Source organism: Coccinella septempunctata, chromosome 7 (genome assembly GCF_907165205.1).
Source record: "Coccinella septempunctata chromosome 7, icCocSept1.1, whole genome shotgun sequence".
Classification (NCBI taxonomy): domain Eukaryota; kingdom Metazoa; phylum Arthropoda; class Insecta; order Coleoptera; family Coccinellidae; genus Coccinella; species Coccinella septempunctata.
The window spans coordinates 30,075,031-30,100,201 of NC_058195.1; the positions used below are offsets into that span (position 1 = coordinate 30,075,031).

Sequence of the window (25,171 nt, forward strand, 5' to 3'; positions counted from 1 at the left end):
AGGTATTTCATTGTATAACCACTTACCAGATAGATTCAAGAATATGAAATTACGAGAATTCAAGAATAATATAAAAGCACTGTTATACGCTAAAAGTTTCTATAACACAGTTCAATATTTTTCAGATAAGCTTCTTTAAGAGATTATTATATGTAATATTATTTACCTTTTGTGTGTTGACATATTCTATGTATCTTTTTGATATTTTTGAGGAGGAATAAATAAAACATTTATTTATTTATTTTATATATTTATTCAATATGTAAATGAATGAGCTATGTGAGTACCTGATATGTATTTATTAATAGTTGATAGTTTAGTTTATGCTCCTTCCGAAATTGAATTCTCAAAGTGTTTGAAATATGAAGAATTCAATCCGTATCCTTGTAAAATTTTTTATTGGAATGTAATATTTTTACGTACAAACGCTAGATGTCAGGAACCATGCCACTGTATAACAGATTCTAACCAAATATTCCCGATGTCAACCAAATGTATCTGATTTGGACGAAACGCAACAGAAAGTGATTCCCCATTTCTTATTGATGCTTAATGTTACGACAGTTAAGCTTAGTGTTGCTGGGATCTCATTAACGATTGTGGTGAAGCTTTGAACACCATGATTTCACCGATTCCTTGTTTGAGAATATGTAAATGAATTTGTCCATTTTCTGCAATAATTACAATGTTCAAAGAAATTTTCACCATTTATAATTGGTAAAATTTGAATTGCTACTTCTTCAACTATGCCTATAGAAAATATTGAGTGAAAGTAGGTATATAGATTCCAATTTGTCTGTCCCATGTTATATGCAACACTGAATGTATTATCATAATTATTTCACTTTTTTTCCATAATATTTCTGTACATTGTAGGGGAGAACGGGGCAATGAGGCCACCTTAAGGGATTGCTCCAATAATATTTTTATTAGAACCAATTTGAAAACAGTTCATTCTAAGAGTCTTTAATATATATAGTCATCATTTATACCTATAAGTAGGGCCAGTTTTAACTAGTTTTCAGTTTGCACCCTATAAAATATGAATCCTTCAGATGGCCTTATTACCCCAGGTCTGGGGTAATCAAGCCACCCCTGACTAGATTACCCCACAAGCTACGAAACCAAGTATAAATAAGTAAATAATTGAAGGCTTTATTATGATAATTATTTTATTTGAAAATGTTAGTTACAAAAATCACAAATGTAGCCCTTGGGAATGTTACTACTACATTCCTTATGTGCCCATTTCCCACAAATGGTGCACCTGTAACATGTTTCTCGACCTTTTCCATAATCCCCACATATAAGACACATTTCTTCATCATCTGAAGTTTCTGGATCCTTCAAACATTAAGATTTAAGAGCTGAAGAATATTTCTGTTTATAGGTTCAGACGAGTGTCCAGCATCAGTCTTGTTTGAGTCCGGGAATAAAATCATGTTTGAAGGTCCAACAACAGCACTTTCATTGCCTTCTTGAGTATTCAACCCCCTAGAGCGACAACTCAGTTCAGTCAAGTGAAGCCAAAATTATTGTAGTTCGCAGAGACCGCCACAGGAAGTCGGATAATCTCGAAAAAATCAGTCATTGGCCATTGGCCATCCATCAGGGGACAGTTTAACTAAACCGAAGTATAATATCACTGTTGAACTGTAAGAAATGCGAGCTGCAGAGCCGTACTTCAAATATACAGTTCAAGTACTGTTAGTGATCCGGCAACATTGTCGCGAGATAGCGTACATACGCAATTGTGAGTACTGTAATGATGCCCCACGTTCGGAGCCAAATTGTATTGATGCGCCGCGTTGATTATTATAAATTTGGATGAATTTTGAATTGTCTCAGGGTAGGTCCGAGTATGTAATTTTGAAAGATTTAAAAAAAATTAACAATTAATTAATTAATTCTCCAAATAACAAATTTTAAAATTAAATCAATGATTCCTATCTAACCTATCTAAAAATTCTTATTATATTCTATATACGGTTTAAAAAATAATTTTCATTCAACTCACAATTCTATGCTACAGTCCTTATTTCATTTTATCAATCACTATGCTCTATCAGCTATCTACGGTTCTATTTCAATTCTCTCTTGATTTGTAAGGTTATGTTATTCTTTCTTCGGTTAATCCTGGGTTAATCAGCTGTCTCTGCTTCCTTCGTCGATGTGGTTATCTCTTGATGTCCAAACTTACGATGATTCCTTGAATTCAATGTTTATGATATCTTGATCTTGAATAAAGGTATGATGACCATAACAAGTTGTATCTTCGGTGAAAATTTTAATGTTTTTCTGTTATATAAAGGTAATTTCCTCTAATCAACTTTTAATGTGCTTTTATTTCAAGTTTGCTTCAGGTTTACTTCTTCAGAATTCACAATTTTCTTTCATAACTTCTCATAACAATCTTCTTTTCTTGCAACCCCCCAAAAACAAAAACCAAAAACTATCCCGTTTCCCCGGTTTCTTTCCTTCAATTTTTTTTTATCCTATCTTGATTTTTTTCATATCACTAATTTAAATTAGTCACAGAATAATTACAACAAATTTTCTTTAAATCTTTCATTTCAGCTCTTTACCTTGACATACCTGATTGAAATAAAGTAAATAGAAACTATGGAATTTTGAATCTCAGAAATTATAATTCCTCACAGAAAAAACTGGTAAGGATTATGTATCTGAACATACATCATAATTTTGAAACCATAACAAATTCCCCAAAACAAAATACTGGAAATTCTCCTAATTGTAAATTGGGAAATTTGCAGTCTTTTGTTTTCTTTCATACCTACATAATTTTGAAGATGAAATACAAATACATTGATTTATCATTTTCTAGGATTGATACTCATAAATTTGAGAAATATGAAAAATTCCTCTCTTCAATTTAGATTCTGGATATCCCAACTCATAACTGTTCAAACCATTATCGTTTAAAATAACGAATGGTCCTTGAAATGGTAACATCAATTTTGCTGTTTGTTGTTTACGTCGATCAGTTTTTCTTAATGCTTTTACTATGACTAAATCTCCTTTTCAAAAGTAATTTGTTTTCTAATTTTGAATTTTTGTTTTTTGATATATTTTCTGGCATTGATATATATTCGATTATTGACCTTACTAAGAATATTATTGTAATTGATAATATCTGCAATTTTCCATGTTCTTTCTGGTTCTATATTATACATTAATTTAATTGGGCTTTGTTCGGTAATATTGTTAGGAACATGATTGATATAAAATTCAATATTTTCTAATTCATCTTCCCATAAATTCTGTTTATTGTAACATGCTATTCGCATGAACTTAATTATCTCTTGTATGTATCGTTCACATGGATTACTATTTGGATGTCTTATACTGGTAAATGATAATTCAATTTTCTCGTGTTGCATAAAATTAATGAATTTCTTAGATCTAAAATAAGTAGCATTATCTAATATACATTTTCCAGGTTTTCCCACTACTTGAAAATAATTAATGAGTTTGCTTTTAAGAACTTTTACATTAATACGTTTACACGAATAGCATTTTACATATTTAGTGAAATGGTCTACTATTACCAACAAATGTTTATTACCATATCTAGAAATTACCAAGTCACTTAAAATATCCATAGACACTATCTGAAGAGGTTGGTGAGAAATTATACTTTTTGGTTCATTTTGATTGAAATAATTTTTGTTTTAGCAAGTTGGCATGTATGACATATTCTTGTGACATGCTTAGCTAATTTATAATCTTTTTCACTTAAATAGTTTTCTCTGAATATAATCCACAATTTCCTCGCACCTATGTGACCAAACTTTTCATGTAATTCCTTTAGAATTTTAAAACTCAAATCATTTGTGATGATATATAATTCTTTTTCTTTTAATTGCTGAACATAATACCCCTTTTTAAATTTTGATTTTTGTTTTAATTTTGAATCCAAATTTTGTTGATCTAACTTTACTAACTCACTTGAAAAAATTCCCCTACCATTCATTAAAATGTTTAAACCAATCTGATAATTCTTAATTATTTTCTTATTTTGGGTCTGCCTACTTAGAAAATCAGCTATGATATTATTCTTTCCTGGAATATATTCTATATCAAAATCATACTCCATCAATAACAATATCCATCTATGTACTCTGGAATTACCAAATCTATTCTTCATAATATGAACTAAAGCTGAGTGATCAGTTTGAACTGTAAATTTTTTTCCCAATATATAAAATCTAAATTTTGATATTGCAAATATAATTGCACAAAACTCAAGTTCTGATATGCTATAACCCCTTTCATATGTTTTTGTTATACGAGAAATAAAACTTATGGGAACTTCTACACCGTTTTGTATCTGTATTAAAACTCCTGCCAAACGGTCTATTGAAGCATCAGTTTTTATGATAAATTTCAAATTGTAATCTGGATGAAAAATTTTCAAATTTTGGACAAATATATTTTTAATTTCGTTGAATGAAGTCTCGTGCTGTTCTGTCCATTTCCATTGTGAATTTTTCTTTAATAAATTTAACAACATGATTTCGTGTTGTAATATGTCTGGTATTAGTCTCTTGTAATAATTTATGGTTCCTAAAAAACCTCTCAAACTTTTAATATTAGTGGGTCTAGGTAAATTTTTTATGGCTTCAATTCTATCCTCATCCATACATACCCCTTCTCTATTAATTTCAAACCCTAAATATTTAATTTTATCTACAAAGAGCTCTATTTTATCTATGTTCAATTTCAAACCCTCTCTTTCTAAATTCTCTAAAATAATAGACACATGTTTAACATGATCCTCTTCTGTTTCAGAAAAAATAAGAATATCATCTATGTAATGTATACAAAATGGATCAAATTTGTCTAGTATACTATTCAGAGCTTTAACTAAACTAGAACAAGCTGATTGGAGTCCAAATGGTACAACCAAGAATTGATAAACTTGTCCATCTATCATGAATCCGGTATATTGTTGTGATTCCTCATGAAGAGGGATCAACCAAAAACTATGTAAAAGATCTAATTTAGTAAAATATTTTGCATGTGTTATTCTGCCAAAAACATTATTTATATTTATGGGAGTTTCATATCGGGGTTTCGTATATTGATTTAAATTTCTAGCGTCTAAACAAATTCTAATGTCACCTGATTTTTTTTTAACAATAACTATAGGATTTATATAACTTGTTTTGCTTTTAACTATAATTCCCTTTTGTTGAAGCTTTTCTAACTCAAATTTAACTTGCTCCCTGTAGCAATATGGAATAGGATAGTTTCTACTTTTAAAATTTTGTATATTAAAAACCTCAATTTTATGCACATAATTCTTAGCAATTCTGTTTTCGTTGTTGAATAAATTTTGAAATTTTAATATATTATTAAATAATAAATTTTTATGTTCCTCTTTGCATATCATTTGTCTTATAATTATCTTCAGTTTATCTTCATATATCACTTCTTTATCACGTTCAAGGTATCTATTATCTTCATTTTGGCATAATCTATTATTAAAAGTAGAAACTTTCTTTTCAATATTTGAATCATTAATGTCTTGTTCTGTATTATAATTTGTAAAGGTTTCTTTTAAAGACAAATCATACTGAGGTATTCTCTCTTCATTTTTCAAATAATTTGGTATATCACTACTTTCGTCATTGGCAAAATTATCACAATTATAATTTTCATTTAAGTTTATGACTTCAAAATAATCAATTCTTTTATGTGGATTCTTTATAGGAGATTCATATATAATTGTATCCTCTATGGGCTTTACTTGAATAGCTTCCATAGTAGGATCATTGAATGAAATATTATTAGTTATTTTCTTATCATGATTATAGGTATTATTTTCAACTGTATTATCTATTGAATCTATCATTTCTGTTAATAATTTGCCATGTCGGAAAATCTTCTTGTTTGATATATCAAATACTAATTCTAAATTATGCATGGTTTCAATGCCTAGAATAGCCTCGTATATCATGTCTTTAACCACCACAAATTCTATATTGAAATTTTGGTCACCGATTTGAATTTTTAAATGTATAATTCTATTACTTTGAGCTAATTTTTTATTGGTATATCCTATCATGTTGATTTGTGGTATTTTCATTATTGATTGTTGGTAATTTGGTATTTTTTTAATTATAGTCTCATTAATCAGATTCACCTCACTTCCTGTGTCATTCAACATTTGAAATTTTACATTATTACAGTTACAATTTAAATATAAAAGTGTGGTTTTTTCTATCGGTTCAGTCTCATCATCTAACGTTATAAATTCTCTAGGATGAGCGTAAGCAGTTTTTAATTGTCCGAGGCATGTATTTGAAAATCCTGTCCAGCATGAAGTGTTATTCTGTCTGGATCTGTTTTATATGTTCCGGTTTTTGGTTTTTCTGTCGTGTCTACGTTTTCTCTATATCGGTTAGAATTTTGTCTATATGTATTTTGTCTGCTAGTATGGTTATAAGTCTGATCGTTCTGATATTGTCTGTCTCTATCCTGAAATTTATTGTTATTGTAATTGGTATTATGTGAATTTTGATTAGTCCTTTCATTATTGTTATACCTATTCTGATTTGATTTATGATTATTATTCCAACGGTTATTTTTATATTGATTTTCCTGTCTATTATATCGATTATATTGTCCATTTTGGTAATTCTGATGGTATTTGCTTGGATCATTAGATATATAATTTCTCTGATATTCATTTGGATTAGTTCTATTATTACTATTCAATATGCCTTGTACTCGTTGCAGATATTTAATCAATTCCTTTAAAGTAAGTATCTCTGTAATCATAATATGTTGACAAATTTGTTCCGGGTAATGATTTGCCAATGCTTGAATTAACTCTGTTACTCTGTTAATTTAGGACTTAGGTATCGTGCATTTTGATATATTTTCAGAGTATATTCAACGTAACTATCTTTAAAATGTTCACGATATTTTCCAGTTACTAATAATTTTTTAATTTCTGATTGGACAGAAGCACTCCAATAAAATGATAAGAAATTTTTTTCAAATTCTTCAAAATTTTCAAATTCTTCTGATTGAATGGACCACCACAAATTTGCCTCTCCTATAATAGTTTTATCTATTACATTTTTAATCACTTGCCAATTTTGAGAAATGTTTTTCAATTTTTCTAAATATGAATTTGGATTCAAGTTTTTGTAATTACCATCAAACTTAAACTCTAAATTTTGATAATTTTGAAACAACATTGAACTGGTATTACTTGAATTTTGTAAATTTTGATATTCTGAATGAAGTATTTTAATTTGTTCTCTGTTATAACAAACTGTTTTATTCATAATTTCTATTGTAGGCCTAAAATTGATTGAGATATTTTCCGCTTCTTTCTCAATTTTGTCCATACATTCTTGTCTAACTTCCTGTATTGCTTCATCGGTGTATAAAATTATATTTTGTTTAACATTTTCTATCGATTGTTCCAAATCATTTCGTATTTCTTGCTTATATTCTCTAATTTCAGTTTTAATTGAATTAAAATCTTTGGCCAAATCTGATTTTTGTACTTGTAAAAATTTCATGATTTGTTCCAATGTAGTTGTATTTTGGTCTTCATCATTGTTATCCCCAATAGATTTTTGTTGTACTTGTTCAGATACCTCTTCCTCACTCTCAGACATAATCGATTTACTACGAGTCATCATTTTGATAAATTAAAGAATTTTAAATTTAGAAAGTTGAATTTTCAGATAGTGATAATTAAAAAAAATATCTTTCAAAATGCCCAACTCGTTGGGCGCCAAATTGTAATGATGCCCCACGTTCGGAGCCAAATTGTATTGATGCGCCGCGTTGATTATTATAAATTTGGATGAATTTTGAATTGTCTCAGGGTAGGTCCGAGTATGTAATTTTGAAAGATTTAAAAAAAATTAACAATTTATTAATTAATTCTCCAAATAACAAATTTTAAAATTAAATCAATGATTCCTATCTAACCTATCTAAAAATTCTTATTATATTCTATATACGGTTTAAAAAATAATTTTCATTCAACTCACAATTCTATGCTACAGTCCTTATTTCATTTTATCAATCACTATGCTCTATCAGCTATCTATGGTTCTATTTCAATTCTCTCTTGATTTGTAAGTTTATGTTATTCTTTCTTCGGTTAATCCTGGGTTAATCAGCTGTCTCTGCTTCCTTCGTCGATGTGGTTATCTCTTGATGTCCAAACTTACGATGATTCCTTGAATTCAATGTTTATGATATCTTGATCTTGAATAAAGGTATGATGACCATAACAAGTTGTATCTTCGGTGAAAATTTTAATGTTTTTCTGTTATATAAAGGTAATTTCCTCTAATCAACTTTTAATGTGCTTTTATTTCAAGTTTGCTTCAGGTTTACTTCTTCAGAATTCACAATTTTCTTTCATAACTTCTCATAACAATCTTCTTTTCTTGCAACCCCCCAAAAACAAAAACCAAAAACTATCCCGTTTCCCCGGTTTCTTTCCTTCAATTTTTTTTTATCCTATCTTGATTTTTTTCATATCACTAATTTAAATGAGTCGCAGAATAATTACAACAAATTTTCTTTAAATCTTTCATTTCAGCTCTTTACCTTGACATACCTGATTGAAATAAAGTAAATAGAAACTATGGAATTTTGAATCTCAGAAATTATAATTCCTCACAGAAAAAACTGGTAAGGATTATGTATCTGAACATACATCATAATTTTGAAACCATAACAGTACCTCCAACTCGCATCCACCTTCCGACAATTTCATTATTTGAGTTAGACGGTTATTTTGAATTTAATAATGGCGGACTTAGATTGAACGCAACTACGTATTAAGCGTGGTCAATGCAAGGCAGCATTGACTCGATTGAAACATTATTTAGAAAAACAAGATTTAGAAAAAGATATGATAGTATTATTATGCAATTGAGAGTAAGACTAGATGCAATTAATGAAACATATTCACAATTTGAAGAATATCAAGGTCATATTGAATATTTAGTTCAGTACGATGAAAAATCTGAAGAAGGTGATTACGAGCAAGAAGAAAAAGAAAGGCAAATGTTTGAAGATGGTTTTTTCGAAGTTACATCTAGAATTCATCAATTTTATTGAACTATGAACAGCAATTAAGTGACCCAGATAATAAATCAATTAAAAGCATATCCAGTATCAAAAACAGCTTAACTCCAGTTGAATTACCACCATTAAAGTTAGCTAGTTTCTGCGGAAAGTAAGAAAAATGACTTGAATTCAGAGATTTATTAATTTCATTAGTTCATGACAATAAGCAAGTTGATGAAATTCAAATGTTTTATTATCTAAAATCATGCTTGAGTGGCGAAGCTTCTCAAAAATAGAATCCATCCCAATTACAAGTGCTAATTATTCAGTAGCATTTTCAATTCTCAAGGATGCTTATGAAAATAAAAGAATTATTATCGAAACCTATGTCAATAATTTATTCCAAATACCAGTAATGACAAAGGAAAATAGTTCCGATTTAAAAAATCTTTACGATTCATTCACTAAGAATTTGCGATCTTTAGAAAATCTTGGTCAACCAGTGAAGGAGTGGGACACACTTCTTATACATTTAATTGTCTCAAAGTTCGATAACAGGACCAGGAGAGACTGGGAAGGTTTTAACCTGAAAGAAGAATTACCCGCAATGGACGAGATTAGTGAATTCCTGCACCAAAAATTTTTATTATCAGATAAGTTAGGATTATATTCTGAGAAAAAACAAGAAAATAATAAGATAGATTTTACAGAAAGAAAAACGAATGTATTTATGACGAGACAAGAAACAAATCAAGAGTACTCATGTCATTTTTTTAAGGAGGATCATTCTATATTTACATGTGACAAGTTTTTGAGTTTAAATATTGAGGATAGAGTGAAAGAAAGTGAAAGGCTCAAGTTATGTAAAAATTGTTCAAATCCCAATCACAGCGTTAATGAATGCAACAGATCGAGCTGTAAAAAATGCAATAAGTATCACAACACTTTTAGTACGAGATCCCGCTGCAGAATCACTACGTTCATTACGTACAGAGTCAAACACACATTTTTACATACGTTTATAGATAGGAGAATACACTGATAACACCGCAGCCTGTCAAAAGTGGCCGCAAGTAATTTTAATTGAATTAAGGTTAATCAATATTCGAAGAGAAATTTCGTTCACTCCGTATTGAAATAAAATATCATCCACATCATAGCAATGCATGTAGAGAATACTAAAATCCATGGCTGCCGTTGCACACTTGGCCGCAACTACCTCGCGGCCAGGTGTAAGCAGGTAACATTTCGATGTATTTCTACGTTCATAACGTACACGGATGTTTTTGATATCAAATTAAAGCTAATTTTTTTTCGAATATGATGATATATGGCTGCCTGTGAAAAAATAGCCGCAAGTTAGGTCTGCCATCTGTTGAAAACGCGAGATATCCGAAATAAAGTGAAAGAGATGGCGCGCAACGCCACTCGTTAGATTAGGAATGTGTATGCTAGCCGTGTGAGTTTTAAAAGCCATTGCGCATATTCATATTTATATATATTCATATTCATATTATCTTGATTCTCCATAGGTACCGAAGTACCCCTGAGAAGCTCCGTAAGCTTGTGCGAGTTCGGAGAATCAGTTGTGTTCTGTGCGTCGATAGATAGGGTTTTTAGTAAGGGGTTCAAACAATAGTAGAAATGACTTTACATACATTTAATCCACACAGATAGCCTATTTAATATATCTACTGGTAAAGCGGCATCGATGAATGTCGTAAATTATTTACTAAATATAAAACTATTCGGTCAAGATCAAAAGTTCAATTTCTTTTCCGAATGCTTTGAGGATTCTGAAAGATTCGTAAGGCCAATAAGACGTAACAAAATATACAACTTTTTTTCAGACTGTGTGAAAAGAAGTATTAAGAGTAGTGTTGTAGATAAAACAATCATTAAAATGGAACGAGATATTTTCGGACGACTGCTAGCAATTTCTTTCGATCAAAAAGTCGACATTGAGTATTGCCTATCATTCCCTCTTGCACTTATACCTCCTTCACTATTCAGCTGCTCAGGTGACATGCTGAAGACAGATAAATCTGCTTTGAGTAAAAAATTGATGTCAAAGACTACACCAGCTAATCCTGGACACATTGATATAGAAATTATTGATGGTTTTTATTATATATATCAAATCGGTTCTACTTTACCACAAGCTTTTGGAAAGCTAGCTGAATCAATATTAATGAAGCTTTGCTATAAAAATGCTCGTGAAGTACATTTAATATTTGATCGATATTTAACGCCTTCTATCAAAGATGCTGAAAGGCAAAATCGAGAAGGTATCGATATACCGTATATAATATAATGAATGGACCGCTGCAATCAAGACCAAGTGATCTTTTGAAAAGTTTGAAAAATGTTCGCTTTAAAGAAGCTCTGGTAAGATTCTTGAGTATTCATTAGGAAGACAATTCTTGTGCTTCAATATTGGGGAACAAAAAAATTTTTATAACTGTTGGAGAGCAATGTTTTTCATATTGTTCTGTTGGAAATATTGTTGTAAAAAATGAAGAAGTTGAGCTTGAATGCAAACATGAGGAAGCCGACACAAGAACTGTATATCACGTGAGCAAAATAACGGAAAATTCTAAAATTTTGGTGAGAGCGGCAGACACTGATGTACTTGTTATTTTATTACGTAATTTGCACAAATTTCCTAATTTACAAATTTGCTTGCCGAATACTACATCAAACCAACATGGTTTCTGGGAAGTTCAACTCCCATAGAGGTTGAAAATGTATTACGTACCTCAGCTAACAAATCTTCAGATGATGAAGATAAGTCTGATTGCGACGACGATAATGACAACTGCGATTATGAAAGCAGCGAGGAATCGGAGGAAAATGTAATATACTGATTTGAGATATCACTTGATTCAAGTGATACTTAGTGAATGAACAATTTTTTGTTATAAAATAAATCTCTTTATACTTTAAGTTTTTTTTATAGTATCCATTAGGTAATTATAATTTTGGATTAAATGTAATGTCGTTTCTACTATTGTTTGAACCCCTTACTAAAAACCCTATCTATCGACGCACAGAACACAACTGATTCTCCGAACTCGCACAAGCTTACGGAGCTTCTAAGGGGTACTTCGGTATCTATGGAGAATCAGGATAATATGAATATGAATATATATATATATATATATATATATATATATATATATATATATATATATATATATATATATATATATATATATATATATATATATATATATATATATATATATATATATATTTAAATATGAATATGCGCAAAGGCTTTAAATACTCACACGGCTAGCATACACATTCCTAATCTAACGAGTGGCGTTGCGCGCCATCTCTTTCACTTTATTTCGGATATCTCGCGTTTTCAACAGATGGCAGACCTAACTTGTGGCCATTTTTTCACAGGCAGCCATACATCATCATTTTCGAAAAAAAATTAGCTTCAATTTGATATCAAAAACACCCGTGTACGTAGAACGTAGAAATACATCGAAATGTTACCTGCTTACACCTGGCTGCGAGGTAGTTGCGGCCATGTGTGCAACGGCAGCCATAGATTTTAGTATTCTCTACATGCACTGCTATGATGTGGATGATATTTTATTTCAATACGGAGTGAACGAAATTTCTCTTCGAATATTGATTAATATTAATTTAATTAAAATTACTTGGGGCCACTTATGACAGGCTGCGGTGTTATCAGTGTATTCTCATATCCATAACCGTATGTAAAAATGTGTGTTTGACTCTGTACGTAATGAACGTAGTGATTCTGCAGCGGGATCTTAGACTATTTATTGCACTGCGAAAATAAATCTAATGCTAAGAGTCGAGTCAATAGCACGGATAAGGATAAATGTAAGTGTGACAATACTAAAGATAATGTTTGTGGCATTTCAACGGAAATAAAGACTTCTGAATCAATATCATTATCAGCCACAGCAGGCAGCAAAACATTGTCTTTACTATCAACTGCATCGTATTCCGGTGGACTGAGCGCAGGTCGGTCGTAATTCACGACGGTCCGGGAAAATTAATCGCAAATCGTGTAATTTGAGAAGTGAAAAATAATAATTTCGATCCAGTAACAATTGAAGTTAAGTACAAGTGAGAAAACGTTTCAAACGTTGTGAACAATAGTGAGAAAAGACACTACAAGTTCAAAAACAACAGTGAGAAAAAAGACTCGAAAGTGAAAGAAAACAAACAATCGAAACAGATGGTCTGGATTTCTTGAATCCAGATAACGTCTGTTTACTTTATTCATTGGCGTGCCGCCAAATTACTCAATATGAGCATGGATACGTCAACCGAACAATTCTGTGACCAATCACAGAACTCAAGTACGTTAGAAGATATTCTTATTAACCTCAATCGAACACAAACAAAAACAAACAATTCTTACATAGTGAGAACGTCATCAACAAGTTCAGAAGAATTTCTAGGATTTGAGACAAATAAGTCTGAAGAAAATCCATGGCAATCAGTAAGGTCGGCGCCAACAAAGAGGAGAAAAATTAACAACAAAAACAACAACAACAACATTACAATCCAAAATAGATTCGATGTTCTAAAGAGTGTCGACGAAACAAGTACAACAAGAAATGATGCCGCTTCAGAGAAAATTCCGAGACCACCCCCAATATTCATTTACGGGGTAGTTCACTACCCTGAAATGGCCAAAAAACTAAAAAGCGTAGCAGAAGATGATCAGTATACCACGAAATGCTTGCCCGACAATACTATCAAAGTGAATAGCATAACACCATAAACTTACAGAAAATTTATAAAATTTATGCGCGACAATAATGTTATCCATCATACATACCAACCCAAAGATGAGAGAGCTTTCAGGATAGTGATAAAAAACTTACATCACACAACTGATGTAAATGAAATCAAGCAGGAATTAGAAAACTCTGGACACAGAACAAGGAATATAATGAATGGTAGACACAGGTCAACAAAAGAAATACTAAATATCTTTTTTGTGGACTTGGAACCAGCCCCAAATAATAAAGATGTGTATAAAATACAGTACCTAAGTAACAGAGCAATAAAAATAGAACCACCGAGGAAATCGAAAGGAATCACCCAATGCACAAGGTGCCAACAATATGGCCACACCAAGACATATTGTAACAGACCATTCCTCTGTGTGAAATGTGGAGGACCACATAACACAACTGCATTCAAGAAAAGCCGAGACTTTCCAGCAAAGTGCTGTTTATGTGGTGGAGCCCACCCTGCAAATTACAAAGGTTGTGAATTCTATAACAACCTTATGAAAACTAAACAAAATACAAATAACAGACTAAATATCCAACAAAACAAAAAGTTAACAACCGATAATAATACAACTTCAATAACGCAAACACAATATGACCAATATCCAAAAACCCAACAAAATCAACACGAACAAACAAGAACTTCTCAGAATTATACACAACCCAGGAAAAGCTATGCAGATGCGGTCAACAACAACAGGGAGCAACTAGGAAATATCAACGACACCATGAATCATTTTCTTGAGGAATTCAAAGCTATGTTCCAGCAAATAATCCAACAAAACAGTATGATAATGAATATATTGACAACGCTCATAAATAAAATTCAATAACATAATAAAAGTTGCAGAATGGAATGCCAATGGCCTTCTACAACATAAGAATGAAGTAGAAATTTTCCTTCGTAATAACTCGATAGATGTCTTACTGGTGAGTGAAACACATTTTACTGAAAAATCGTACTTCAACATACCACAGTACAAAAGTTACACCACCAACCATCCAGACAAAACAGCCCATGCAGGTACTGCAATTGTGATAAAAAACACCATAAAACATGAAGAATTGCCAAAGTACGAAAAAGAATTTCTACAAGCCACAACAATAAGCGTACAATCGTTATCTTATAATCTCACAATTGCAGCAGTCTACTGTCCGCCACGACACAGCATCAAAAAAGAACAATTTGATGACTTCTTTTCTACGTTGGGCTATAAATTTATAGTAGGTGGAGACTTCAACAGCAAACATACCACATATGGCTCCCGGTTGACAACTCCAAAAGGAAGGCAACTAGTAAGTCTTGCAGAACAAAAAGGCTATTCCTTCTTATCGATAGGGTCACCCACTTATTGGCCAACCGACCCAAAGAAAATTCCTGACCTTCTGGATTTATTTGTTACTAATGGCATTTCTTCAACAAACATGGATGTAAAATCTAGTTTTGACCTGTCTTCAGATCACTCACCAATAATAGCGACATTTAGCAGCTTTATTATCTACAGAAAACACACCACCAGACAACACAATAGAAAAACAGATTGGGATAAGTATCGAACAAAAATTGAAGACGATTTACCTCGGGGAATAAGTCTCAAAACTCAGGAAGACATAGAAGAAGCTCTAAGCACATTCAACAACGTGATCACTAAAGCTGTTGAGGAGGCAACTCCAACAATAGCCCAGCCAAATAAAATCTACCACATCCCAACAGAAATCAAAGAACTTATTGCGCACAAAAGAAGAGCAAGAGCAATATGGCATTCAACACATTCTCCAGTTGACAAGAACAACCTGAACTTAGTGACCAACCGACTGAAGGCTAAAATTAATGAGGCAAAAGAAGCATCCTTCTATGAATATGTTTCGAACCTGAACAGATTTGACAACTCCATTTGGAGACCAATAAAAAACCGCAAGAGGCCAATAATACACATCCCACCCTTACGTAACCACTCAGATTCCAACTGGGCCCGAAGTGATGGAGAAAAAGCCAGACTTTTTGCAGACCATCTAGCCAAGGTATTTACTCCAAACAGCAATACTATGGACAGCGAAATCGACAGAGAACTACAGAAAACATCTGATAGAACAAGATTCATTAGACCCTTCAAATACTGCGAAGTAAAATCTGAAATTAACCACCTAAACGTAAAAAAAGCTTCTGGAGTGGATAAAATCAGTCCAAAAATGATCAAAGAGCTACCAGAAAGAGGAATTGCCCAACTCATGATTATATTTAACGCCATCATCAAGCAAAGCTACTGGCCAGAACACTTTAAAGCTGCGGAAATAATCATGATTCTAAAACCAGGAAAAGACCCAATCTGTGTTACCTCTTACCGTCCAATCAGCTTGCTACCTGTTGTCTCGAAAATTCTCGAAAAACTGGTCCTTCGAAGAATAAAGAACGACCCAAATACAGAAGAGTGGATTCCACTTCATCAGTTTGGCTTCCGGTCAGAGCATTCGACAGTGCAGCAAGTCCACAGAGTCACTCAAGAGGTGAATAAAGCACTTGAAGAAAAGAAATACTGTGTATCAGTGTTTTTGGATGTCAGCCAAGCTTTTGATAAAGTTTGGCATCCTGGCTTGCTATTCAAAATAAAAAAGCTCCTACCATCAACCTACTTCAATCTACTACAATCCTATATTACTGAAAGGAAATTCAGGGTCAGAGTAAACGACAACATCACAGACTATCTACCTATAACATCTGGAGTTCCGCAAGGAAGTGTCCTGGGCCCTCTATTGTACTTGTTATACACAGCCTACCTACCAATACACAGAGAAACAACAGCTGGTACATTCGCTGATGATACCGCTATATTAGCAAGCCATGAAGATCCAACTATAGCTTCTCAAATGCTTCAGAACCACCTCCTAGAAATTCAAAAATGGTCCAACAAGTGGAGAATAAAAATCAATGAGACAAAATCAGTACAAGTTAATTTCTCTCTTCGCAAGGAAAAATGTCCTAGGATACAATTCAATAATATCCAGCTACCGGAATCCACATCTACAAAATACCTGGGCATGCATCTTGACAAACGACTCACCTGGAAAGAACATATAACCAAGAAAAGAAAACAAGTCGACTTAAAAGTCAAGGAACTTTATTGGCTAATTGGTAAAAAATCAAAATTATCTCTGGAAAACAAACTCCTCATATACAAAACCATCATTAAACCCATTTGGACCTATGGAATTGAGCTCTGGGGATGTTCAAGTAAATCCAATGTCTCCATAATACAGAGAAGCCAATCAAAAATTCTAAGAATCTTAACAAACGCACCCTGGTACGTTACGAACCAAACGCTCCATACAGATCTAAAGATCCCATACGTGAAAGAAGTCATCCAGGACAGAAGTTGCAGACATCACGCAAAACTCGAAAGCCATCCTAACGCCCTAATCCGACCACTGACCGAACCCCCAGATACCAGACGACTGAAGAGAAACTGGCCAGCAGATCTGAAGGATGCCTGAGGACTTATCTGGATAAGACCTCATAACGCCACTTAGGAGCCTCAGCTCTGAACCAGCAAACAGGCCCATAGAATGTACATTCTGATTGCTTGTATACGTACTATAATAAAAAAAAACTATCAACTGCAATAATAAATATTGAAAATAAATATGGAAAATTCATAAAGGCACGAATGTTACTTGACCCAGGTTCACAAAGTAATTTTATATCTGAAAAATTATCAAATATGTTAGGTTTGGAAGAAATTCCAATAAAATACAGTATATCAGGTATTGGTAACAGTTTCAGTGCAATCGCTAGATACAAGATGATAATTAGCATATACACTATGGTAAATGAATATTCTGAAACTATTCCATATCTAATCTTACCTAAGATCACACAATATTTGCCAAGTCATGACTTTAATTCAAGCGTTTTGAACATTCCGGGAGACAAGTTATTAGCAGATCCAGATTTCAATAAGAGTCAAGAAATTGATATTTTGTGCGGAGTAGGTATATTTTATCATTCATTACTCATGGAGCAAATAAGGCTTGACAACGGTCTGATATTGCAAAACACCCAATTAAGTTGGATATTAGGCGGAGAGATAAGTAACTTTGGATTAAGAGCAACGAATCATGTTTCTAGTAACGTGGCAATTAATGACAATGAAGCGAACGAGTTGTTGAATGAGAACTTAGAGAAGTTTTGGCGAATTGAAAATTGTACAAACATTGACATAAGAGATGATGTTTGTGAGAAACATTTCATTTCAAATTTCAGTAGGGCTCCAGACAATAAATTTGTAGTAAAAATTCCATTTAAGGATGACTCTTTTCAATTGGGAAAATCAAAGGAAATGGCAATTAAAAGATTCTATTACTTAGAACGCAAACTGGCAAAGAGCGCAAACGTTAAATAGCAATACATAGATTTCATTGACGAATACTTACGATTAGGACACCTTAGGGAATTAGGGATTGATATTAATGATCTCGAAGATGATGGTTCAGCATATTATGTTCCACATCATCCAGTTTTGAAGGATAGTGATACCATCCCATGCAGAGTTGTGTTTGACTTCTCAGCAAAATCAGACAATAATATTTCTTTAAATGACCTACAATTATCAGGACCTTCTATACAAAGTGAACTGATTGATATACTTTTAAGATTTCGAGTACCAACCTACGTTATAACGGCAGACACTTCCAAAATGTACAGACAGGTATGGCTTCACCACAGTCAAACTAAGTTTCAAAGAATTTTCTGGCGGAATTCTGAAACAGAAAAACTAAAATGTTACGAACTATTAACAGTTACCTACGGGAGTAAGTCTTCTATTTTTTTAGCAAGTAGAGCACTGCAACAAATAGCTCATGAGAATGCGGAAAAGTATCCAGCAGCTGCTAAATCTATAAAAATAATTTTTAATTTGACGATTATTTAGATGGCGGAAACAATGAATCAGATGTTTTACAGTTACAATCAACAGTAACAAATTTATTGCGAGAATCAGGGTTTCAATTAAGAAAATGGTCAACAAACGCACCTAATCTTGTTGGTCGTTTCGATATTGATAGGGATATTAAATCTAGCGTACTTAATTTGAGTGAAAATCAAAACTATAGGTGTGCGTTGGAATGCATCTTCTGATACTATCGAGTATGAAATAAATCGAGAATTAAATGATTTGAAACAGAGTAAAAACATAACAAAACGATCAATTTTATCCACAATCAGTCAGCTATTTGATCCCATGGGCTTGGTTAGTCCTATAATAATGAAGGCTAAATTCATTCTTCAGTTGGTTTGGAAAGAAAAAGGAAATTGGGACGATTCAGTATCAGACAGTTTGAACAGAAATTGGATTGATTTCTTAACTCATCTCCAAGAATTAAAAATTGTAAAAATTCAAAGACATGTTATTTGTGAAAATGCACGATATTTAGAGATTCATTTATTTGTTGATGCATCTGAAAAAGGTTACGGTGCATGCATATATATAAAGAGTCAAGGTTCAAGCGGAAGAGAATGTCACTTGATTTGTTCAAAAAGTAAGGTTGTACCTATCAAACAATTAACACTACCGAGATTAGAACTTTGTGCGGCATTCTTAGGTTCAAAATTATTAAATAAGGTTAAAACTTCAATGCAAATAGAATTTCAAAGAAAATTTTGTTGGACAGACTCGCTTGTAGCATACCATTAGATAAAAGGTTCGCCGGAGAGATGGAAAACCTTTGTAGCAATTCGAGTATCAATAATACAGAATTTGACGGACAGCAATGATTGGTATCATGTCAGATCCAAAGAAAATCCTGCTGATCTGATATCAAGGGGCGCCGTAGTGAGTGATCTAACTGAATTTTGGTTTCAAGGTCCTTGTTGGTTGCAATTAAACAGTAATGAATACCCTATAGGCAAGGACTGTAATACTTTGGAAGAAATTCCAGAAACAAGAACGGTTTCAAATATTGCTTCGAGCAATGATGATTAAATTTTCACGAAATTCTTGGATTTAGGAAAACTGAAAAGAGTTGTTGCCTATTGTAGGCGATTTATATTAAATGCAAGGAAGTCTAGTCATAAGAAGGCTGGTCCTTCAAGTATAAGCGAGATATATGAAGCATTCGACACTCTATTAAGAGTAGCTCAATTTGATGCATTTAGTCAAGAAATATCTGATTTAAGAAAACGGAAATGTGTGAAAAATTCAAGTTCACTTGTAAGCTTATGTCCGTTTCTTGATTCAAAAAATATTTTACTAGTAGGAGGCAGGATTTCGAGAGCGAACTATGCTTATAATAAAAAGCATCCAATAATTTTACCTAAAAACCATCCACTTACAATTTCTATAATGCGCAATGAGCATCAAAAATTACTTCATTGTGGTCCACAACAATTATTATTCACGATAAGAGAAAAGTTTTAGCCGTTGGCAGGTAGAAATATGGCCCGCAAAATTATCCATCAATGCGTTAGATGTTTTAAGGCAAACCCAAAGGCTTGCGAGTAAAGGGTGGGCAAAATTGGTTGTCTACTGAAGGGATCTCGACAACTATAGCAGCTAGAAGAAAGCGGACCGCACATTCTCGTGCTCTTTTTTCTTGACTGATCCAAAAATGAAAATAGATCCAGCCTAACGTTCATAGATTTTGAGTTATGAACGAAAATTGAAAAATCGTCATTTTCAATGAAGCTGAATATCTCGCATATTTGAACTCGTATGCGAAATCCGTTGCTTCATTCTACAGGCACTTTTTTATGAGGAATTCGAATATGATATTAAGAAATTTTTCGATTTAGTCATTTTCGAGATACGAAAGAGATTTCTGATTTTTCAAATGTGAACTATAGTTGAAAGTTCTTTCATCTTGCTGCAATTTTTTTGCTGATTTCAAAAATGTATTATATATCTCTATTCACATGAATATAACTTAAGAAAAAAAAATCAATACTTTTTCCTGCTTTTCGATTCACTGTTGAATTTTCAGTAGGCTGGCGTAACCATAGCGACCGTTGAAAATGTATTATTAAATAAAAAGATCTGTTACTTCCTAGTTCGTTTATTGGTATTGGCATTCAATAAACGAACTAGGAAGTAACAGATCTTTTTATTTAATAAACAACTTCCTACTTGGATATTGTTATTTGTATCAAAAATGTATTATGGTTCGTGAACTCGACATAATCCTATGTGAACTTAACTTTCTGCGATAGGAATCACCGACTGACGAATAATTATTTCTTTTATATATCGATATCGAGATCGATATCCTTTTAAAGAGAGTAAAAGACTTTCGTCCGATTGTTACAGAAGGAAATTTATTCAATTATCGTTTTTCTATTCGTGAAAGAAACTTCAAGATTTAGTAATATTATAAATCAAATACGATAGCTCTCTATATTTACAATTTTACAGAAGTAAGATGATAAAAAAAAGGTACTTCTGTCAACGAACCATCATAAGATAAGCATGCCAAACATCCGAAGAACAAACGATGGCAAATTAATCATCGAAATATTTATTCAGCAATCCGTGATTCCAATGATAGAGGCTCAGATTCACAAAATATAATGCATATTCAACTGTTGTTATGGTAACCCAGCCTACTTATAATATAATTCAACAGAGAATCGAAAAGCAGGAAAAAGTATTGAATTTCTTTCTCGTGTAACATTCATGTGAATACCAACATATGATACATTTTTGAAATCAGCAAAAAAATTGCAGCAAGATGAAAGAACTTTCAACAATAGTTCACATTTGAAAAATCAGAAATCCCTTTCGTATCTCGAAAATGATTGGATCGAAAAATTTCTTAATATCATATTCGAATTCCCCTTAAAAAAGTGCCTGTAGAATGTAACAACGGATTTCGAATTCGAGTTCAAATAAGCGAGTTATTCAGCTTCATTGAAAATGACAATTTATCAATTTTCGTTCATAACTCAAAATCTATTACCGTTAGGCTGGACTGTTTTCAGATTTAGAATAGCAAGGAAAAAAGAGCTCGAGAATGTGTCATCCGTTTCCTTCTAGCTGCTATAGTTCTCGAGATCCCTTCAGTAGACAACGAATTTTGCCCACCCTGTTCATTATGGGTAATTTACCTTCAGAAAGACTATCTCAGGCATTTCCTTTTATCAATATAGGATGCGATTACGCTGGTCCCTTTTATTTGAAGGAAGGTAAGGCTCGTAAGCCAACTGTAACCAAGGCTTGGATATGCATATTTGTATGCATGGTTACAAAAGCAGTCCATATTGAGTTAGTGACAGAATTGAGTACTCAAGCATTTTTCTTATGTTTTAAGAGATTTATAAGTAGAAGAGGAAGACCAAACATGATTTTTTCCGATAATGGAACCCAGTTTGTAGGCTCTAACAATGAACTTTTGAATTTCTTCAAGTCTAATGGTGATTTGATCACTTTGCATTTTAGTAATGAGCGGATAACTTGTAAATTTATTCCACCAAAGGCGCCCAATTTTGGAGGCTTTTGGGAATCATGCATTAAGAGTACGAAACATCATCTAAAAAGAATAATGGGTGATAGTCAATTGCGTTATGAAGATTTTTCAACAATATTGTGTCAGATTGAATCCATACTCAATTCCAGACCACTTACCCCCCTTTCCTCTAGTCCTGATGATATGTCTCCACTCACGCCTGCGCATTTTCTCATTGGACTACCCCTCACAAGTTTGCCTGAATCTAATTATGTAGATATTCCTGATGGTAGATTGAAGGTGTATCAGCAGAGGCAAAAGATGGTACAGTTATTCTGGAAACGATGGAGCAATGAGTATATCAATGGCTTGCAGACTAGGTTGAAATGGAAGGTCAATGGTTCCAGCATCATCAAGAATGAAGCATTGGTATTGGTAAAGGAAGACAACCTACCTCCTCTGATGTGGAAAATGGGAAGAATCGTAAGTCTCCATCCAGGTGATGACAGCGTTGTGCGCGTTGTGTCAGTGCGCTACAGCGGCGGTAGCATTCTCAAAAGGCCTGAAAATGAACTCAAGTCGCGAGAAGGAGGAATGTTAAAAACTTAAGATTGAAAGAGAAAAGACTTAGTTGTATGCATACTTACCATTTACATTGTTCATGCATTCACAACATTTTAAAAACATTATCTGTAGCAGTATTTTTTTGTTTTTTGTTTAAATGTAGCCATTTCAAGGCCGGCGGTATGTTAGTGATCCGGCAACATTGTAAAAAGTAATAATAAGGCAGATGAGCACCGCGAGTGTGCAAGTCGAGTCAGTATAGTACAGTCCACTGCGATGAAGAGATGAAATGCTCTTCAATAAAGCATTTTACAATTTCGAGTTGTTTTAATCTATTACAAAAGTGGTGAAACAATCCCCCACCCTGAGTTACCAAGTACTAATGCTGTTTCGGTTGAGCTCATGGAGGATCTACCCTTCATAGTTGAGCTCTAGATATGTTGATTGAATTTTATTCTCAGAGAGAATTTGGAGTATAAAAACTTATAGTTTGAATGTCTAAATATATCCACAAATTTTTCGCTTTGGCCGGAATTAGAAACAAGAAAATGATGGTGTATTTTCGGTTTATTTAAGCATAATTAAGAATATTTTCATTGCATGTTTCAATGTGTGTTCGACAAGAAAATATTTTACATAATTGAATTCTACTTCAGAATAATAAACATGATGGTAGTGATAGCACTGTATAAAGACCAAGTGGTCTTTATACATTGGTGATAGTGTTTATTGGTCCAAAAGGTACAATAATTACAAGTAACAACTGTATAGGACAAGTCATGTAGCAATTGATATAAACATTCAAATGGACATAGTATGATACAACTGTTCACGGAAATACAGAAAGACAAAAACACAAACAGGTTCAAAAGAACTTGATTTTAATGGTTACAAATTTGCTAGAGGAAGCTCAAAATGGTAAAGGTTTTACCCATCAACAATAAAATAAGAATAATAAGACTTTTTAAACAATAGATTATTTAAACGCCTTTTGAAGGGTTTCAATTTCAATTACTGTATTTGTACAGGTAGGTAGAATATTAATTCCTAAAAATGCGGTTTGATGCTCTATAAAATAAAATAATTTTTTTTTTCATATCTACATAATATACCTCTGTATGAAAGTCAAATATAAATGGACGAAAATTTTTCGAATAAATGGAATACGGTATTGAAGGAAGAAGAATAGAGTAAAAAGTCTGAAAAAATGTTTGACAAAAGTCCAACACTCTTCCGGAAATTTGGAGATCAATCATAAGTTTATTTCTTAAGGCGCATTTATACCAAACGAGCATTATTCGCGAACACTGTTTGCAAACAGTAGCACGGGCGGTGTAGAGAGTAGAGAGCTCGAGCTCATTTCGCCACATGCCGGTAAAGTAATGTTTCATTATAAGCCCGGGTGTCCACTGGAAGCGTATTCGAGCGGCTACACGCTCACGCGAAACGAGCGTTTGTAGCCGCTACAAAACAGGCGGCGCGGCGCTACAGAGGTTGTCCACTGGAGGCAGCTACGTGCGTTCATTTCAGTGTTGGAGCCGAAGGATCGTTCTCAATCAACTATTGCTTGTTGTTCGCGATGGCTGCAATTTTTATAGCCAAAATAAAATCGAGAATTCAACCATTTCTACTGTCAACCGAAGAACGGACCTTATATATTTCCCAACTACTACTGAATGAATCGAATTTTATTTTACTGACAATGCGATGAAAACAACGAGAAACAATTCTTCCAATAAGTATTCAATTGTTTGAACGACTCATCCAGAAAAACTATCCTAGGTTTCTTCCTCAGCTAATTTTTTGGTGGCCAAAAATGCGTGTTTTCGTTTTTTTTTCGATTGTATCTCCCCTGGAAAACTGAATATAATCAAAGCTCAATTTTTTTATTATAGATCACTAAATTCTCGATTGAGGCGGCGTTCCTCAACCCGTTTCGATATTAGAGTATATCAATGTATATCAAAATTTCAGAGATATTGTCCTTGACTGTCCATGACCACGAAATGGTCTATGACGTTTTAAATCTGGAATCTTAACGAAAAAATTGTATTTGTGTAATGAACGCGTGTTTTCAATCGATGTGAAATTTAATGCTTTATTACAACTTTTTTATACGTTTTTATACTTCTCTCATATATACGCTGCTTTCAAAGATTTTTCCGAGAAATCAATATGAAATATAACATTTTAAAATGTTTCAGGAAATTGTCCCAACTTTGGGATCCATTAGTGAGAAAAAGTTCACACTTGATCTCATTCGACGTAGAATTCAGTACTATATAGCTTTTCTCGCAAGTAATCAG

At 32.9% G+C, this 25,171-nt stretch overlaps 1 protein-coding gene and 2 long non-coding RNA genes across 5 annotated transcripts; all 3 read left to right on the forward strand.

Annotated features, from left to right (window-relative positions):
- The first annotated feature begins 2,021 nt into the window (after nt 1-2,021).
- Nucleotides 2,022-4,997, forward strand: LOC123317524. 3 transcript variants are annotated; one of them, XR_006538179.1, is made up of 4 exons: nt 2,022-2,311; nt 2,578-2,669; nt 2,846-2,966; nt 4,813-4,849. It is a non-coding gene; the product is annotated as an uncharacterized LOC123317524 (long non-coding RNA). The 3 variants fall into 3 exon arrangements; XR_006538180.1 differs by lacking the exons at nt 2,846-2,966; nt 4,813-4,849 and adding an exon at nt 3,461-3,682 and having other exon boundaries at nt 2,035-2,311; XR_006538178.1 differs by lacking the exon at nt 2,846-2,966 and having other exon boundaries at nt 2,043-2,311; nt 4,813-4,997.
- A 3,155-nt stretch (nt 4,998-8,152) lies between these two features.
- LOC123317395 lies at nt 8,153-8,694 on the forward strand. Its single transcript, XR_006538164.1, has 2 exons — nt 8,153-8,336; nt 8,603-8,694. It is a non-coding gene; the product is annotated as an uncharacterized LOC123317395 (long non-coding RNA).
- A 13,256-nt stretch (nt 8,695-21,950) lies between these two features.
- Nucleotides 21,951-22,910, forward strand: LOC123317737. Its single transcript, XM_044904345.1, has one exon. The coding sequence runs from the start codon at nt 21,951-21,953 to the stop codon at nt 22,908-22,910; it is 960 nt and encodes a 319-aa protein (XP_044760280.1).
- Nucleotides 22,911-25,171: the final 2,261 nt, after the last annotated feature.